This window comes from Corythoichthys intestinalis, chromosome 12, assembly GCF_030265065.1.
Source record: "Corythoichthys intestinalis isolate RoL2023-P3 chromosome 12, ASM3026506v1, whole genome shotgun sequence".
Taxonomy (NCBI): Eukaryota; Metazoa; Chordata; class Actinopteri; order Syngnathiformes; family Syngnathidae; genus Corythoichthys; species Corythoichthys intestinalis.
The window spans coordinates 30,048,286-30,068,554 of NC_080406.1; the positions used below are offsets into that span (position 1 = coordinate 30,048,286).

The window sequence follows — 20,269 nt, forward strand, 5'->3', positions numbered from 1 at the left end:
GCTCACCTAAAGGACTGCTTTTACTTAAATTTTGAATATTTTGCTATTTTTATTCATTCATTTAATTTAACATTATACTTGTGTTCCAATTATCTAATATGTTTTGAAAAATAAAAATCCTGCTCAATGGAAAAAAGTTTTTTTTTGTTTTGTTTTTGAACCCCAAATATCTCCAAGTAACACATTTTAGAGCTGTAATTGCAATACCGTGAAACCGGGATATTTTGTTTTAAGGTTATCATACCGTCATAATCTCATACTGGCACATGCCTAATCCAAAACTGGAAATTTTACTTTATTTGTACCGGTTTCTTCTTTTAAGATTCTTGACATAATGTTCTCGTTTGAGTGAATTGGTTGCATTCTATAAGGCATCTTGCATAGTATAACTAAGGCATATTTTTAGCTTTTTTTTTTTTTTTTTTTTTTTTTTGCAAAGATTTTGGTATCTCAAAGCTACATTGGTGTCCTGGCGCCCTGCAGGCTTGGATTACGACTAATGTTAATTCGGCCTTGCCGCAGACGGCATGCAACCCTTTTTTAACATTTAATGTAGCAGAACCTTAAACCCTATCAGATCTAGCTTTTACTTTTGCTTGAAATGGCGATTGCCCTGTTGTGACTTTTGGCAATTAGTCACGTTACAATTAGGAGATGTTGAAAATTTGAATACATAGGGCTGACACTGAATTTACTGTCTTTTAAAATCTATCCTGTGGTTACTGGTCTCACCACGATATAGCTGACCTCCAAACCAATGCCAGCAAATTGGTGTATCAAATGATTCCTAATTCGTTTCTCTTGCCAAATGTGAAGGATTACTGTGAATTCTCCAGATGTAGTCTCACTCCATATCCTTGGAGAGAAGATGTCTTGAAAACCAGGTTTACTATAGCGTAACCAAACTACGGGAAATGTCCATATTCATGTATAAATAGGATGACACTTAATTGAAGGAAAAAATTGCAACCTTGTAGGAAGTCAACCTATTCTGTTGGAGTAGTATTTGAATAGGTCGTTATGATTAAACACCCAGTTTGAATCCTTTCAATCATTAATACCATCCATGTTTTAAGTGCATTCCTCATCTGGATTAAAACCAGTCGTGACTTAATTTCTGCTCTGCCTACAGCAGTCTTGTTTCACATTAATTTTCTAGTTCAATGTGAAGATGGTCAGTCAGTACGGAATCTTAGTTTCTGCACTATTGCAAGATAAAGGACCAAGTCTCTCCAGTCTGTTTTACAGATGTACCCTAATTCTCCAATAAAGTCAGATGCTGTTGATTAGCTTGGACGCCATTCAGCCTGACATAACACTATGACATTTCTCTGAACCGCTTCCACTCCTAACCTTGCCAGAAAAATGTTTACCCAATGACAAAATAATTAACTAAATCTAATGAGAACATGAACATTCTTGCTAACATAGTGTATATCATATGAAACCTTATTGCTAACACGGTGTATTACATATCAGTTGACTGATAACTGTCATTTTGGTTACATATATATAAACACAAATGGAAAATTACCTAATAAGTTTGTACTTTTTTCCTTCCAGTTATGCTTTGGCTGATGAGGCCTACAGGTCGCTAAGAGACCAGGACAAGGACCAGTGTATCCTCATCACAGGGGAGAGTGGGGCAGGGAAAACCGGTAAGAAACAATTAGCATTGAAGTTTTATTCATTTGTCATCATGAGTCTACGAAAAATATTAAATATCCAAGAGCATAGTCAGTAATTGGCTGGTAAATGCCTGGAGGGGAAAATGTGCCTTATCAGCTCAGCTTGTCTTGTCTGGGATGCAAAACAAAGATTTGTCCAAGGCAGAGTCATAACCGGCTTAAAGGCAACAGTCTAATAGTTGTTATACAGGAGGCCACTGTGTACAGTTGGATTCAATCTATAAATATATGATAGATACCAAACACATATAAGAAAACTCCCAGACACATAAAGTAAAATTGTGTAGACTTTCGTCAAAATCTGCCCAACCATTTCAGAGACCATAGGGAAAGAACACACAACACAAAGTTCCATTTCTATATACCGGTAGTATATAGTACATGAATTACCTGTACAAAAACACTTGTTACTAGGTATGCAATGTAATGAAGGCATGTGAAATGAAAAAAGGTAGACAAAATACTATTTCTATTATCAAAAAAATAAATAAAAATAAAAAATCCCCCTACCAAGATGCTAAAAGGGGGTTGTTTGTATGGATTTTAATAATCTCTTCACTCTTGAAGCTTTGTATTGGAACAGTGCCATCAAAAATAGGGCCTGCCCATGAATATGGGTCATCCACACTGATGTCTTACTCGGGCATTTCTCATGCTTCTCGAGCATAAATATTTTCAAACAATTGGAACATGCTTCAGAGCAATGTCTTACTAACAAAAATGTAAATGATTACAGCAGCATTTACTGCATTACACTGAAAGCAGATGATTATGATTTTCCAGTTATGCTGCTCTATATTTGACCACCATTCTCCCCTGGCTCAGCATTTGATGACCTGCCAGCCTCATTAGCGATCAGTACCAGCAACTGATGTCAAGCTCCTCTCCTATCCTTTCCTGGCACATAATTCACTATATCACTTCTGGGTCAATGTCTTTACTCACTAGGGCAGAGCAGAGAATCTTGATGGCAGCCAGTTCACTCGTTTGATCTAACACGAGATGATATTTGAGGAAGAAGTACTTTTCTTTAGGTCCCAACACTGCGTCATCGGAACCAGTAGTTTAATGACATGATGCAATAATAGTCCTAGGAGTAGAAAATAGGTTTACTTTTGCTCTACATTCTGTCTGATTGATCCACACACGTCAGTTCCTGATGGGTGCCAGAGGGGATGAGGTAAAAGGGATTTTTTGCCCCCCCCCCCTTTGGGATGAGTGATGAGATTGGAGGATAAGTCACGTCTGGCGACAGAGTGGACTTGATATTTATCTGTATGTGTGTTGTTCCAGAGGCCAGTAAGCTGGTGATGTCATATGTGGCAGCGGTGTGTGGGAAGGGACAAGAGGTAAATAAGGTCAAGGAACAGCTACTGCAGTCCAATCCTGTGCTGGAAGGTGAGTCAAGTGACTTCCAAGCTTTGTCATGGACTGTCTGTCTCAAATCAAGTAGAGATCAACTCTTGCCAAATTTTAAAGACATTTTTTTTAATATCATGTATAATGGATTATATATTATGTGGAAGTACTGTATGTTGTTGTCATGTCATTCAAGGTATTTAAATGTTGACTTTAAAGACATTATACTATACTATACTTGTAGTACAACCGCTTACAATTTTTTAGCAATTTTTATTTAAAAATGCTTTATATTTGGTGACACCACGGACGAGTGGTTAGCTCGCTTGAGCTGTTAGCATGTCTGTTCAAACTGTCTCGCTCAAGCAAGTAGCGCTGTGGACGTCTGTGTTTTCCATGGGGGGCAGTGGACAGGAAATGCCCATGAAGGATGAGGCTGCATGCCCGTGTTTTGGTCGCAGCACATCTGCAAGAGTTTAGCTCCTGCTTAATGCTTAGCAGGGACAGGGGGAGTAGTACAGTTATCCAGCTTCACACAAACACATCTGTGTGCTCTGTGTTTCTCTTTTTTGGCAATTTTATTTTTAGCTCAATGTTAACGTCTTACTAACATTTATTTATAATCATTTCAAACATTTTGAAAGCCACCGCTTCAGAAGTGTTGTTACATGCTTTACCGGTCAAAGTATTGCTGGTAAGATTATTTTTCTTGGGGTTTTCACAATGTTTGTTTTGATTTCACTTAGTCACATATTGAAGCATTTAGACCTGAATGTGGCGTGACAACAAAGGTCAGCTCAATCAAAGCCTGGAAAATCCAAGTACTTGACTTAATCCATACAGAATTATGATGCCAGATCTGTACAAATGGCTGTGACGGACAGTATAGTCCTTATTTGATTGACATCTAAGCGGTCCGTTGTTAAGTATCGTCAGGGGCGGACTGGGACTAAAAAGCAGCCCTGGACTTTGACTCAGCCCAGCCCACAAGAATCGCTTTACGAAGGGAAACAGACCCCCTAGGGGTGTCTGGGGGCATACCGCCCAACCCCCCAACCCCGGGGAGAATTTTTTTTTTTTTTTTTACATTTTATTGTAAAATGCATCAATTTCTTGCACTTTAAGAGAAAATGAAGAAAATATGTCTAGACTGTCACTGTCTGGGTGGCACGGTGGCTTAGTGGTTAGCACATCTGCCTCACAGTTCTGAGATCAAGGGTTCAATCCCGGGCTTCGGCCTTCCTGTGTGGAGTTTGCATGTTCTCCCCGTGCCTGCGTGGGTTTCCTCCGGGAACTCCGGTTTCCTCCCACATCCCAAAAACATGCACGGTAGGCTGATTGAACACTCTAAATTGTCCGTAGGTATGAGTGTGTGCGTGAATGGTTGTATGTCTCCTTGTGCCCTGTGATTGGCTGGCAACCAGTTCAGGGTGTCCCCTGCCTACTGCCCGTAGTTGGCTGGGATAGGCTCCAGCACCTCCGTGACCCTCGTGAGGAAAAGCGGCATGGAAAATGAATGAATGAATGTCACTGTCTGACTTGGGGCGCTCAAAGTACTGCAAGGCTGAACTGGAGTTGGGTTCATTTTCTGTACTAGCTCTATGATAGACCTAAATAAACAAATGAAAGAATGTATTTTTCAAAGCAAGTTTTAAGTATTCGGGCAAATTCCACATTCTGAAACTGTCAATGATTATGATGATGATGACAATGACAATAAATTCATTCATTCATGTATCCGATTGATTATAATATATCTCTATATATCTGTGTCTATAAAACAATTTCATTGTTTATGCCATAATTCAGTGGTCTCCAAACTATTCCACATAGGGCCGCAGCGGGCACAGGATTTCATTCCAACAAAACAAGACAACACCTATGCACCAATCTGGTGTCTTACAAGTGTAATCAGTTGATTGCAGTCAGGTGCTGCTTGTTTTAGCAGAAACTTCATTGGTTAAACTGTCGGTACTCGATCGGTTGAAAGAAAAACCAGGCCCCACAGTGGCCCTTGAGGACCGGTTTGGAGACCCCTGCCATAATTAATCTTGCCATACAAATAATAAATTTCAATGAAAATACAATAAACATTTCAAGACAAATCCTGTATACATAACCTTCATTGGAAAGTATTAACCAGAAAACAAAACGATATATAAATGATTAAAAATATATATCAATTTAACTACCTAAACTGTAAAGTAAAACCATTCATTTTATTAATATTTTGTTATATTTCTTCTGAATTAATATTGCTGCTGCGTGTGCATACGTTGTTTTACAGCTAAAATATTTTTTCTTAGGAGAGTGATAGTAGGACTAGAATATTGTAACTTGACACGATTGCCAACGGGTACATCGACTAGCTGGCACTAACCCTTTAATTGTCATTTATTTCATTTAAAATGTACCTACCTGGTGGATAACAATTGCCAGTATACCGAACAAGTGACCCTCTTCATCCATTTTTACTTGCTCTGCGCTTGTCTGGGGAACTTCCCTCTCAAACTTCCACCAGCTTATCATTACCCCCTCCCTCTTTTTTTCTCTCTCCCTGAACCGGCTGCGCGTCAGAGCGGCTGCCGCTCCCCCTCTCACGCCGGGAGTGGGCTGCTGTTACCCGACGTGGCCGTTGCAGCCAGACTGCTGCTTGCGAAAATATTTGTCAACTTATGACATTTTGATGCTTCGCTCTCCAGTTTCTTTAATTTTTTTCTTCCTAACCTTCTTCGCGCCACCCTTCTCTTTTCTTTTTTTTGCCACCACCATCCATATTGTGCATTAACGCTCGTCGCCATTTTGCTTCCACAAGGAACCAATGAAGGCAACTTTGTGCTTCTTTCGTTCTTCTATCAGACTGGCGATGAACAGCCAGGCGCATTGCTGCCACCTGTTGGATTGGATGCGAACTGTAGATAATCAGAGGCAAGGGGGGACAAAAACAGTGATGTATAATGAATGGCGGCCGCCGGCCGTCCAGGGCACCGGCCGTTCTGTGATACTCCAAAACCCACAGATTACCAGTCCGCCCCTGAGTATCGTTAATATGCTTTACACTAGATTTGTGGACCATTTTTTTTGCATTTGACATCCAATGTATTGGTTTAATTACTCTCAATGACACAACACTTTTACGCCCCCCCCCCCCTTTATTTTATTTAATTTTTTTTTTTTTTTTTAGCCTTCGGAAATGCTAAGACTGTGAGGAATGACAACTCATCCAGATTTGTAAGTGTCCTTAAAGTTTGACATTTTTCAATAATTAATCTACAACAACTGTTTAATGATTGTAAATGGTAATAATGGACTATGTGTTGACTGAAATATTATTATTGTAAAGTGAGGAATATGTAGAGTAATATTTAGATTACTTCCTGCCATTTTAAGTGATCATTTCCACCAGAAGTCTTCCAATGGGTTAGAAGAATATGTTTCACAACAAATCCAGTAAAGAACATTGCTGTACGTGTGTCAGTTGCAATTGGTCTCCATGGTGGGAAGCATTTGTCCTGATAATTGTTTTCCTAAACAGAACATGTTTGGAGAAAAACAGTTCCCTGTACTTGTCACTAGCAGCAGAACTGGAAAACCTAGACTGTTTTGACCTGACACACATGAGAGGCTTTTATCTTAAACTGTTTTGTTTTTCCAGCCATCATGCCATGTTTAATAACTAATCTCCATACTACCTATTGAAATCATGCCAGTGCTTAGACTTAGATCAGAGTTGTAACCAGAAGTATTATAAAGGATTACGGCCCTGATCTGTTTTATATTTAGGTAACCTTGGCATAAACCTTCAGACAAGGTCGTGATGACATCTCACTGGATAGCAGGTCGTCAGGCACACACTGATGGAAGCATCATTTTCATTTTATGCATCATAGTCGGCTTACTGAGATTGTTTGGACTTGACAGCAAGCCATTAATATGTCACAGCTGTCTGTTTAACTTCCGATTTAAAAACAAATAAATAAATAATAAATAAATAAATAAATAATTGGGCGAAAGAGGAGACCTGGAACATTTGTATTCCTATTCATGGCAATGATATTGGCTAAAATTGGTGGTCTATTATGATATTTGAATAGCTGGCATGGTACACTTTTTACTTCTAACTGGTAGCACATGCTTAGTACTGATTCTGAAATTTTGTAACTGATGTTCTGTGACCTACAGGGAAAGTACATGGACATTGAGTTTGACTTCAAAGGAGATCCTCTTGGTGGAGTCATTAGCAACTGTAAGTAACCCACATGTCATACGAAGAATCAAGATGTCAGCAGTTCATTTCAAACTACTGCACATTCTTTTCTGAAACAGTCCAGACGTCACATTATAGAGCTAGATATCCCCTAGTGAAGCCGATCTCATACCCAGGCTGAGTAAAACACCCCCTCCCTATATACTGGCTGCCCCTATTGAGTTCTTGTCTATGTTTTGCTTTTATCTTGCCTCTGTTCACATTGTTATGTCTGTGCTGGATTCCGCTCCAGAGGTCACAGAAAACAAGGAAAGGAGCTTATGTTGGTGGCACAAGTGACTCTCTGTTTTGTGGCAGAGTTAATTCCAGACCACAAGACAGTGAATGTGAGGAAGAGCCACTGGCATGTGACTTTTTCCGAAATTGGAGGCTGACCTTTTGCCCCTTAAGGTCAATGGGGACTTTCTTATATAGTAGAAGCAACATATTGTAGTATTTTAATCATTCTAGTTTTTTTGTAACCTGGCAAGTAAAGCCCAAAGTATACCGGACGCGATTGCGGTCCAGGTCCGGCAAGATATAGCGCCGGAGCCAATCCGTTTCCATTCTTTCCTATTGTTAAAAGTATACCGGCCGCGTCAGTGCTCCGGATTGACTGCGGACCATCTCCAGTGTGTTGGAGCCCGCCAGATGGTTTGGGCTATTTTCTATTTTTGCCGGAGACGCAGCCATCAAAATTTGCAGAGCCAGGCCTGGAGTCAACAACCCAGATGCTTATTCGTGGTTTAATTAAACACCGCCAACATGGACGAAGAACGCTTCATCATGGAGGTGGAAAGTCACAAAGTGATTTATGACTCGGCGGATTATTTTTATAAGGACAACATTGAAAAGGAAGCTGCATGGTGTCTTATTTTATGTGTTTTTCTGGCAATGATATGAAACACACGATGTGCTGACAACTTTTTTATTAACACACTGCGATTTAAAAAAAAAAAAAAAAAAAAAAAAAACTTCCACAACCTGTGTTTCTCAAAAGGCTGTCTCTCTCACTCCCGCGTCACATGACCAAAACGAGATCACCGTCGCATGCACTTCAGGGTGCCTCGGAAAAACAATCAGAATTTTACACATGGAACGCCATAGCAGAAGCTAAGAGGATGGACGGTGGTTTTTATGCAAGGTATGTAATTTAAAACAGTATTTAAATGGTGTCACAAATTCATGGTAAAAGCAAAAAAAAAATTCGGGAAAAAGTGTTCAGTTAAATCAAGTCCACCTCTCTCTCTGCTTCTCTGACACGTACAGACTCTGAGCACGCAGTCAACACGTAGCCGTGCCGGACACTGACTACAACCATGTCCGATATACTTTGGGCTTTAGAGGAGGGTATTGTTTTAAATTGTTCCATATATCCGCTACGAATATATTACAAATACCAATCTGTGAAAGACCCATTGAGACCCGTTTCGTGGGAGCAACCTTAAAAAATATATATAAATACAGCTACTGATTGGACGTTGGCTCTCCTTGTCAGCTTCTAATTGGGCGATGGCTGTTCTCGTCACACTCATGAAAATTTTACTTCTCTACAAAACCTTTTAGTGATTTTCCTTGCTCCTCTTTTAATGAGAAAAGGAAGTGTATTTAAGACAAAACTGGAAAATGACCGATCTACAAAAAACGCTTTGCATTCCGCCACAGTATTCACGCAGATAGTTGCGTCTTAGGGCTCAAATACACCAGATGCTTCTTCGTTCCGGGTCCGGCACGGCTCTGTGTTGACTGCGTGCCTCGCAGTACTTCAAAAACAGGCAAAATATACCGGCTGGGCACGGCTGCAGTCCGCCAACTCCGTCCCGTCGTAATGTGGCATTCAAAACGAGGACAAACACACAGTCTGTACTCATCAGAGAAGCAGAGAGAGAGGTGGACTTAACTGAACATTTTTTCCCTGAATTTTTTTTTTATTTTTACCATGAGTTTGCGACACTATTTAATTACTGTTTTAGATTGCATAACTTGCATAAAAACTCTCCATCGATCCTCATAGCTTCTGCTATGGCGTTCCATGTGGAATATTCTAATTGGATGTTTTCCGAGGACCCCTGAAGTGCATTCTAAGCTGATATTTTGTTCATGTGATGCAGGGAGTGAGAAAGAGATAGTCTACCGAGAGCCACTGGTTGAGGAAGTGTTGTTAGAGCCGTGTGTTAAATAAAAACAAAGTTGTCAGCACGTCGTGTGTTTGATATCATTGCCAGAAAAACCCGCATAATAGGACACCTTGCAGCTTCCTTTTTAATGCTGTTACTAAAGTTACTAAATCTGCTGCATCATAAATCACTTTGTGACTTTCCACCTTCATGATGAAACTTTCTTCGTCCATGTTCGCTGGTGTTTAAACCGTGAATAATACACTGGGCTGTTGACCCCAGGCCTGGATCCACCCATTTTGACAGATGCGTCTCGAGGAAAAAGTAGAAAATAGCCTAAACCATCCGGTGGGCTCTGGAACGCCGTAGATGGCCCACAGTCAATCCGGAGCACTGACGCGGCCGGTATACGTTGAACAATGGGATATAATGGGAATGGATTGGCTATTTTTTGCCGGCGCCAGACCAAACCCGGAACGAAGATGCATCTGATGTATTTGAGCCCTCAGTCACATCTGAAGTTCCTTCCTCTTTACCCTAATTGACTCACCACCAGAAGGTGTCCAATCCACATTAAACTACCGTTTGATGTATTGGTTCACAGAAGTGCAAAAACATTGTTTCTAGTCAAAAAAGGTTTCATGATGTTCTTTGCTCTTCGTTTCATGAAATAAAGTGTATTTCCGACCTAACTTCAGAAATTGACCTATCTACAAGAACCACTTTGCACATCAACATTGTATTCAACCAGATAGTTGCTTCTTGCTCACGTCTGTACTGTAGCTCCTATCTCTTTCCCCTGATTGTCTCAAACATCAGATGACTGGGGAAGTGATTGGACAGTTGAAGTTGGCAAGAGTACTGTATGATGAGTCAATGTGTCAGGAAATACCGTGTTGCTTGCAAGGCCGTTTTTTGGGGGGTGTCCTAAATATTGCCAGCTTTTTTCCAGGGAAGCAGAAGCATGAAAAAGTTCAATATGTTTATAAAATCTTTCTTAAACTCCTGGCCATTTTTTGTTTGGGTTGATACTAGTAACGACAGTTTGTAGGACACAAAAAGGACTCAGTTCTACGATAGAGAGGTTCTTTGTCCACACGTCTGTATTACTAATGCTAGCCAGTAATGCTGTTCTGCAATTGATTATCTTGAACTCCGTGTTCATGGGCCGTGGGTGTCACAGATTCACAATCAGCCCGATCCCCAGGTTAGTCAATGACTCTACTTGCATGCAAAGCTTGAATTGCTGTTACCTCCTTCTGGATGAGCCAGTTTAGGTAATCTCAGTAATAAGAGCCCAGGATATGGGCAGTAGAGGTAAACCCATAGGATGTCCATAACCCAATTTTTATGCCGGAGTTTGTGTAAAGAATTTTAAATTTACAACTCAACGCTTCATTTGGCAAAGTGAGAGACTGCCAACTGTTGACTTTCTTCTTGCTGTTCACATTAGACATCTGCATGCAGGCCACCTGAGTCCCAAAAATACGTTTTTTCTTTTTCTTTTTGGTATTCTCAAAGAAATGTATGCCTCGTTTTATGAATAGGTTAGAGCAAAAGCCTAATATACATTTAACTCGTTTGTAACCAGAGAAAGGGTACCCTGTAGTTCTGCTGGGCAGCTGCCCGTCTGTGTAGATGGTCTTTAATTAAATCACACTCGCTCTAATGCGGCAAGCAGATGACTGCTCCCCTTTTAATCATGTACTGTTCACACGTAAGCTTCGTGGCTAGAATGCTGACATCTTTATTTTCTTTCTTACACGTATGTTGAAGTGTGCGTATAAAAAGGAACATGATTACAAACACTGACTTGGTCGCCATGACAATTTGACTCCAAGGTTTGTAAATGAGAAGCTGTACTGTACAGTAACACCACACCCTTTAAACAAAATGTTGATCTATTTTCTCATCTTTTCAAATCATATGATTTTAGCGTACTGCAAAAAAAGGACCTGTCAATTTTCTCATACTTTTAGCGGGCATACTGTAGCTGTTGAGTCTTTTAAGTAAACATTAAGTTGTTCAATTGTGTATAGTTTTTTGCTTTTGTTTTTGTGTTGCTCTTTTAGATCTGCTGGAGAAGTCCCGTGTGGTAAAACAGCCAAGAGGAGAGAGGAACTTCCACATCTTTTATCAGCTTTTGTCTGGCGCCTCTGATGACACTCTCAGTAGGTTTTTAGAACACTGTACATTAAAATGTAGTTAATTAGTTTTTTTACATTTTATGTATATTGATATTTAAGTAGACCATCAATATCTGCGCAGAAATCCGGAGGAAATAATTCATACAATTTTAAAAGACACCCGAGCTAGCCAGATTTTCAGAGTTGACGACAGGCAGTAATTTAAAAGCCATTCATTTTCTGGTCATTAAAGTCGTTTAGTCCCACCAAGATGAAGCGTGAGCATTGGCAACAATAGTGCAGCTGGACAAACACACGGCCAACGCATTTATGGCACCATCTTCCTGCTAAACAAACAGCACAGAAAACAAAGGCTTGCTGTGAAACCTGTTTCTTTTATTTGCTTTTCTGTGCATGGAAGGTATTGTTTTATATCCTGCACACAGGATAAAAATATAATAGCCATTGATTCCAGCGTGCACACGGATATAGAGAAGGCTTCATTCAGTAATTGTTAGCACAGAGTTGATGAATTCCAAGTAGTCAAGCCTGTTCCAGGTGCAAACAGTATGTCCTATTAACAAATTTTAATATATAAATAAAATATGGCGGAAAACACAGGCAAGGCTGAAAAAAATTTCTGCTCTTGCACCCCTATTTAAAATAAACTGCTTCATTTTAAGCAAAAAGAACTTTTGTGTTTGATAGAACAAAGTCTATATGCTGCCATAAGATTCATAGCCCATTAAGTCCCCAAACTATTTTTAATTTGTCCGTTTTACCCTGGAAACCCCAGTTTACAGACGCCGCGCATCTGCTTTTGTTTCAACCTAGCCATAAAAAGAAGGTAAGTAATTATATTTATTATTCGAAATGTCTGTCATTTTCAGCTTAGAATTATTAATTGATGTGTAATATTTAGTTAAAAAAAAAAAAACTAAAAAATTATTCACTCGCATATTTTAAACTTTTAAACAAATTGCGTATGGCGGCACGGTGGCTTAGTGGTTAGCACATCTGCCTCACAGTTCTGAGATCAAGGGTTCAATCCCGGGCTTCGGCCTTCCTGTGTGGAGTTTGCATGTTCTCCCCGTGCCTGCGTGGGTTTCCTCCGGGAACTCCGGTTTCCTCCCACATCCCAAAAACATGCATGGTAGGCTGATTGAACACTCTAAATTGTCCGTAGGTATGAGTGTGTGCGTGAATGGTTGTATGTCTCCTTGTGCCCTGCGATTGGCTGGCAACCAGTTCAGGGTGTCCCCTGCCTACTGCCCGTAGTTGGCTGGGATAGGCTCCAGCACCTCCGCGACCCTCGTGAGGAAAAGCGGCATGGAAAATGAACGAATGAAACCAATTGCGCTACAATGAAAAAATTGGCATCTGTAAAGTCACGGATATCTATCTCATAACTATCGCTTAATTGTATTTTTTTTTTTTTTTGTCACTGTCGCATTTTCCCCAATATTTTATTTTAGTTGATAAATAATCGATCCAAACAAAGAAAATAATAAGAAAAAAAAAGGTTTAAAAGGGTAAATATATGATAAAGAAAATCTCGACCACTCCTTGATGTCTGAGATTTCTGCATCGCAACCCTTGTTATATGACCATGTTCACTCATAAAATCCAGCAGTGGCCATTCACAGCTGTGTTTTGTCACTCGGTGATACATGCTACATGGAGTTTTTAGATCAAAAAGAGGTAAGTATGCAATAATATCTATCTATGCAATAATATAAAATCATGGCGTCTTTAATTATGCTCTTGCTCTCACCTCCAGTTATGGTTTCGCTGCCCTCCTGTTCAAATTTTTTTCTTCCCCCAGAAAAATGAGATTTTAAGCTTTCCAATGATGATCACACATGCATATAGGACAATTTTGAAATTTGGCCAAATTGGGGGTCTCAGAGCAGAACTTCAAGTCACCTGAGTATTTTCCGCCATATATATATATATATATTATATTAGTGTTGCACCAATACCATTTTTTGGCCCCGATACCTGGCTGTGCAGTATCGGCCGATACCGATACCACCCCGTTTTTATATATATATATATATATATATTTTTTTTTCCTCCCCCAAAGAGCTACATAATTGGATGTGAAATCATTGCTATCAAGGCTTTGTCAGGCTGTTGCTTACCTTTGCAAAATAGGAAAAGGATTTGTACAAAGTATTATACTAGCCCAACAGTAAGAAAGTAAAAATAAGTTCATAATAATAAGCTCTGAATGAACTGAGTAAACTTTTTTTAAACCTCTCAAAGGCCAAACAGTGCAACTTTCATGAAATTATTGTCACATTCTGCTGCTGGTTAGATTGTGTTTTGTTGCTGGGCAGTTAGTGGGGGCGTTCCTGACGTCGCACCTGAATCCAATGCAGGCTCATCAACGCAGCATTTAAGCACGGGTGAGCTCAGAGAAGGCTGCCGAGATATTTGCTTTGCTGATTGCCATTTGACATCTCGCACTATAGTCTCGCTACATTTGCTTGTTACACCCCTGCATTGGTTTTTTTCTGTTAGTGTGCTGCACTCGTTTGTAACCTCTACCCTGTGCAGGTATTTGAGTGTTTTTATTTTGACTTTTTGGCTCGCTGGCTATCGTCTTAGTTAACCTTCGAGTTTGTAGTATTGAGCTCCGTCGACCTGCTGTCACGGACTCCTTTTGTTATTTCTACTATCCCGTGATCGCGTGTTATTTTTTTGTCTGCAATCATTAAACCCTTGTACGTATCCCCCGCTTGTTGTCCGCTTCGAGGTCCAACCTTGTTTCCGCATTTGCGGACGCTAACAATTATAAGTAATAATAATTGACCACAGCATCTCGTCTGTCTATTAGCCTCCTTTTTTCGGGAGGGGGGGGGGGGGGGTCCCTTATTTCTATTTCTGAAAGGTGGCAACCCTACTTTGGAAACAGTTCCCAAATTACTGCAGCATTTCTTTAAGTAAAAGACAAAGTAAAGTTGACGTAGTGAACTGACCAGAGATTGTTGCACCGGTCCAGCGCCCTTCCATAGCAGTCCTGCTGTTGCAGGCTCAAACTCGTCATGTTCGTTCACGCTTCATCTTCAAATCATCATTAATCATCAAATTATCATGTTCAAGGTAATGAAACTGGCCGATTTAACTCCACATCTCGAAACTTTCAGGCCGCAAATCTTGCATGCAGCCATTGATTTTAATTGACGGGATTTTTATTTTGAAATATTTCCCGACCACCGCCATGTCGGCGCCGCCATGTAAGCGCCGCCAAGCGGCCTTGTCATTGGTCAGGAGTGGCTGTTGGCCCGTTCTCATTGGTCTGGAGCAGGCCAATAGCGATAGCTGCTTGGTGTTCACGTGTCATCACACAACACGGAGACAGAGTGTAGTGAGCGGCAGGAGGAAAAAAAAAAAAAGCTGCGGTCAAATGTTATAATAATGGACCGGTAAATGGTATCGGCGCCGTCTTTGTTGGTACTCGCCGATACCGATACCACCATTTCGGGCCGGATCGGCGCCCCCTGCCGATACTAGTATCGGTATCGGTGCATCATATATATATATATATATATATATATATATATATGCATGCATAATTTCAGACTTGTTTACAGTGTTTTCTCCTTGTTTTCTAACGAACACTCTTGACCAAAAATGAACTGTTCAAATTGCCATTGGCATCAGAATGTAATTTAGAAAGTCAAAATACACTACATTCATATCACAATTGCCTAAAATATGGACTAGTTCATTGACTTTTGTTGTTTGAATACCTGTAATTGACAGCCCTATGTTTTTTTTCTAACAGAGAAACTGAAACTTGACCGGGACTTCAGCAAGTACAACTACTTGAGCCTTGATTCTGCCGTGGTAAACGGGTTGGATGACGCCACCAGCTTTAGAACAGTCAAAGTGAGTACAGCAATTGGCATTCAACTCGGACTGAAATATTAGTCTTTTCCTTTAAGCATGATGAATAGTAAAGATGTATTGAGCGTTGAGGCAGTTTGATTCCTCCTTATCTTAAAATAACAAGAGTCACAATAAAGATTGGTAGAAGTTAACAGCAAGCTGTAAAATCTGTGAACAATGGACTCAACGCTAAAGCGTCTATATATTCACTTTACATCCAATCTAAGCATTCCATCTCAGCGCAACATTAGATACATAATAACAGCAAATTGAAGTCACGTGTTTTTCTGGCACTCGTGGACACTCACTATTGAATTGCAGCTTACCTTCTGTTCTGTTCAGAGTGATTAAAGCCTTTCTAATCAGACTCTAATTTCATTTCCCCACCACCAGAATGCAATGCAGATTGTGGGCTTCATGGAAGATGAGGTACAGTCGGTGCTGGAACTGGTGGCAGCTGTCCTAAAGCTCGGCAACATTGAGTTCAAGCCCGAGTCGCGATTAAACGGCACGGATGAGAGTCGAGTCAAAGATAAAAATGGTACGAAGGTTAACAGCATGGGGATGTGGGTAACTTATTCCTATTTGATTACTTGCAATCAATTTCGGCACCCCCTATTGGCACTATAGAAATTTCATTTTATTTCTGCCTATCAAGTACATTACAGTATATATTTGCTTATCATTGACACAGCTGGTTTCCTCCTGATATTGTTTTTACACATTTCTGCCTGAGGCATGGGATAATCTATTTTCCAATTCTGGGGATTAAACACATTTTTGTATTAATCAAACGGGCATTTGAAAAAAAAAAGAAAAAAATACCACATCGCGTTGTATTGGGGAAGAAAAACTAATATGTACATACATTCATAATCAACTAGATTCAATGATAGTTTAGCGTGATATGTATTTTGACTCGCAAAAGCATCTAATGTTACTATTTATAATGGGCATAGCAATTTTATATCAAATGGTTTCACTTGCTCATTGGCTGCCATTGATGTCCAATACATTACAACTGGGAGGGGATGGCTGTCCCATCTGGAAAGTAAAAAAATGTAACTACCGGTACCTTCTTACTGTTATTGTACTTAGTCATGAGTGACAGCTCACACTCTTTCAATACAACTTACTGTTACAAACCTTGTCGTTTGCTGCCATTGACGGCAATAGAATTCCAGTCCATTAGTGAATGATCATGTTTCATTGCTATCAATGCCTATCATTCGCTGCCAGCCCAATCACCATCATGGCAGCGAATGAGCCAGAATATTTCAGTTTTTTTTTTTCTTTTTTTTTTTAATGTATTTTGTAGTTTTGACTTTCTTGTGTTCACATTTTTGCAGATTTAAAAGAGATGTGCGAGCTGCTGGGGATCGAACAGACTGTTCTAGAAAGGGCGTTCAGCTACCGAACGGTGGAGGCAAAAGTGGAGAAGGTGTCAACTACCTTGAACGTGGCCCAGGTAAGAAGGAAGGTTAAGCATGTGAAAGTGTCCCACTTGCATTACACGCCCACACGCTTGCTCACACTGCTATGCTTCATAAGCTGCCACCTCTCATACATGTCAATGTTACGTGAAAACCTTTTTAATTATAGATGAAGAGTATTCCTCTTGGAAATTCATTTGTGGGTCATATTTTAGAGGTTAGTGGGTTCACTAAAGTGCTGCTTGTAATATGGACTCTGTAAAGTTGCTGTGTTTAAACAAAAATGTAATTGGCCTGGGATGGTGTCCTGTTTTTTTTGTATTTACGTGTTTGGTTTTAAATTTTTCTGACGCATTGTGTTTTTCTTTGCAGGCCTACTATGCCCGAGATGCCCTTGCCAAAAATCTCTACAGCCGTCTGTTTAGCTGGCTTGTTACTAGAATCAATGAAAGCATAAAAGTAAGAAGTACTCATTTCATCATATGTGATTTTACAATGTCAATTTTGGGCAGATAGTGCATATGTCCAAACATGGTCAACTTCACCCCCCCAAAATAAATCGTAACTCTTGGTCTGTCCCAATTGTTATTTTTACATTTTATGAATGAATTTAAAATGGTAAACTTGAATGCTTGATGGTTTATTTTGGTTTGATAATGTTTTATTTTTATCTCATTTATTGTTTAAGTCTAAGCAGATTGGATTTTTGTATACTGATTTAAGAATTCTACCCAACTGTACCAATTTATTACATGTGCATAAGACTAAAACCACATCCTTTACATTCTAAAAATCTAATATTGACTAATTTGTACGCCTGCAGGCACAAACCAAAACCCGCCACAAGGTCATGGGAGTGCTGGACATATACGGCTTTGAGATATTCGAGGTAGGAGAACCTAAGCCTTTCTGTTTTTTCGTCTGTGTCTCATGAGAACAGAATCTGACCACGCTTCCATTTGATCAGCTTGTAACAGGATTTTGCCACAGGCTGTTGTGTGACTGTGTGTGAGTGGTGGCACACCTGTGAAGAGCTTATCACCACAACTCTGGGCTGATAAAAGCATATTCATATTGGATTAGTTCAGCTTTACTGCTCTAGGGAGTAAAATCCTCTTTTGTTGCATGTTGAGTTCAACACTAATAACTGCATGTCACAGTAAGATGAACTCAACCAGAAGACTCTGATCAATACACAATTTGTGCAATGTAAACACTGTAAGGTTTCATTTCTAAACGCACAGCTATCTGAAGATGTAGGTATTTTCCTATCGTTGCATGGTAAATAAACATTGGCATACACCCACAACAAGGATGTGAAGAGCCGGATCTGTCATCAAGGCATGGGGGTAAAAAAACAAAAAGTACCAATCTAGCAAATTACTTTTGCCATAAAAGGCAGGCCTGAATTCTTTTATGACATTCAAAAACTATATTGAGCTAAAATTTGTCCCGTTTTCATTCTTCTTTTTCAGTCAATTTCACAGCCACCATGTAATGACACCGTCGCCATCTAGTAGTTTACAATGGAATGATACCCAAAATAAGCCAAAGTCAATTAACTCATTGACTGGCATTGATGTGGCAGATGAACCAGAGTTGCTCTAAAATTTGTTTTTACATTGACCACTCAGTAACTTCGGCATCTTACCATTTACAACACTGAAACTAATGAAAGGCATCCAGCAACCTTCCAACTGCTTTGAGGGTTTTGTTATTTCATAAATTAACTCACTGGCTGCCAATGACTGTGATAGACGTGATCGCTGCCAGCCCCTTCTCAGTCAAAATGGCTTGGACGTATATTGTCATCTATGGCACTGAAACACTGAATAACTCTGTCAATGGCAGTGAATGAGTAAAATTTAAGGTTTTGATGAAACTACATTGCTCACCTACAATATTATAACATTATGGTGGTACTTTGTTAACATTCTTTAAAAATTACTTTACAATTCTATTGCTTCTAAATAACTGAATGCATGTGTGAGAGATTCTGAGTTCCGTTTCCAAATTAATGTTTTGTTGCTCAAATACGTTGTTTCCAACCCCATTCATTGCGTTTGTGATGTCTGTTGTCATACCACTGCTCATTCACTTCACTTACACTCAAGCCATTCCTCTCCTCTTGACTGTTGTCTTGTGTCTTGGTCACCAGAATGCAGTAAGTAACACCAGCCTGCTGTTTGCTGTGCTTCCCGCATGCTCTCATCCTCCTAATTACGCCGTGCTCATGTTTGAGGGGCTCCCAGTGTGCAGCGCTGCCACATGGCTGTAAAAATGCAAAAGTAACATTTGCATTAGTTGATCCTTGACATCCATTCTGTTGGTTCTCAGGAAATACTAGATTGGGGTCCGAGAATTATTTATTTTGGGGGAAAATTCCCATTTGGGCCTTGTGTTTGCTGCCACTCACCTTCCTTTGCTGTCAAACAAGCGAGTGCCATTTTAGCGGTGAAGGTGACTGCACTTTTTTCGTAAGGGGAAACGGGACTTTAATTGCAAAGCAGATTACATTTTTTATGTGTGTGTGTTCCCGTTTCCTTGTCATTGAGAAACCTTGCAGTGTCCTTCACTTGTTCGCTCACACCAAACGTGTTTTTCTAACCATTTTATTGCTATAGCAAATAATGCCTAACCCAACAAGCAGCATAATTAAGCCATCTGCCTGGAAGTATGACGTGCCCCTCAATGGGTCGTAATTGACAACAGTTATAATTGCTGTAAATGTTTAACAACCATACCAGAGTGGTTTCTTGATTTATCCCAAGGGGTCATCTGCTTTTCACTAGCATGTTGAATAGTAGTTTTAGTTCGCTGTTTACATTGCATAGATGGATTGAATAACAAGGCAGACAAATTTAGAATCTGCTAATATTAGATTTTTGCTTTTAACCACACATGTTCTATTAGTGTGTCATAGTATCCAACTCTGTTTGAATGTGTATCTCAACATTTTAAGTATAAATTAAACAATCTCCAATTTTTTTTAGATTTATTAGTGAGCAATTTTTTTTCTCTCCGTGTTTGTATAGGACAACAGCTTTGAACAGTTCATTATCAATTACTGCAATGAGAAGCTGCAGCAGATCTTCATTGAACTGACTCTGCGTGAGGAGCAGGAAGAGTACGTCAGAGAGGTAAGTTTATATCGTCACATGAAATCTACATACAGTGTATCGCAGCCACTGGGTGGGAGTCGGGCTCAAGTGTTGGCAGGCATCATTTAAAAAGGTATTACCCCCGTTAATCACAAAGCAAAATTCCCATTAACAAATGTATAAAACATGGAACAATGGTGAGTGGCCGGCCCACAAAAATGACCAAGAGCAGAACGACAATTAACCCTGGAGGTTATTAATTAAATTAAATCTGATCATAAAATAAATCTAATTAGTTGCAA

General features: G+C 39.8%; 1 protein-coding gene across 4 annotated transcripts in view; it reads left to right on the plus strand.

Moving 5' to 3' along the window:
- myo1b (myosin IB) overlaps positions 1–20,269 on the plus strand; it is a 75,538-nt gene that overhangs the window by 25,071 nt on the left and 30,198 nt on the right. For all 4 annotated transcript variants that reach the window (XM_057851938.1, XM_057851939.1, XM_057851941.1 and 1 more), the window contains exons 4-14: positions 1,564–1,658; positions 2,982–3,086; positions 6,232–6,278; positions 7,230–7,293; positions 11,483–11,581; positions 15,330–15,433; positions 15,827–15,974; positions 16,783–16,901; positions 17,239–17,325; positions 17,690–17,755; positions 19,902–20,006. In XM_057851938.1, the coding sequence (XP_057707921.1) occupies positions 1,564–1,658; positions 2,982–3,086; positions 6,232–6,278; positions 7,230–7,293; positions 11,483–11,581; positions 15,330–15,433; positions 15,827–15,974; positions 16,783–16,901; positions 17,239–17,325; positions 17,690–17,755; positions 19,902–20,006 (1,039 nt within the window). The remainder of the gene's footprint in view (positions 1–1,563; positions 1,659–2,981; positions 3,087–6,231; positions 6,279–7,229; positions 7,294–11,482; positions 11,582–15,329; positions 15,434–15,826; positions 15,975–16,782; positions 16,902–17,238; positions 17,326–17,689; positions 17,756–19,901; positions 20,007–20,269) is intronic.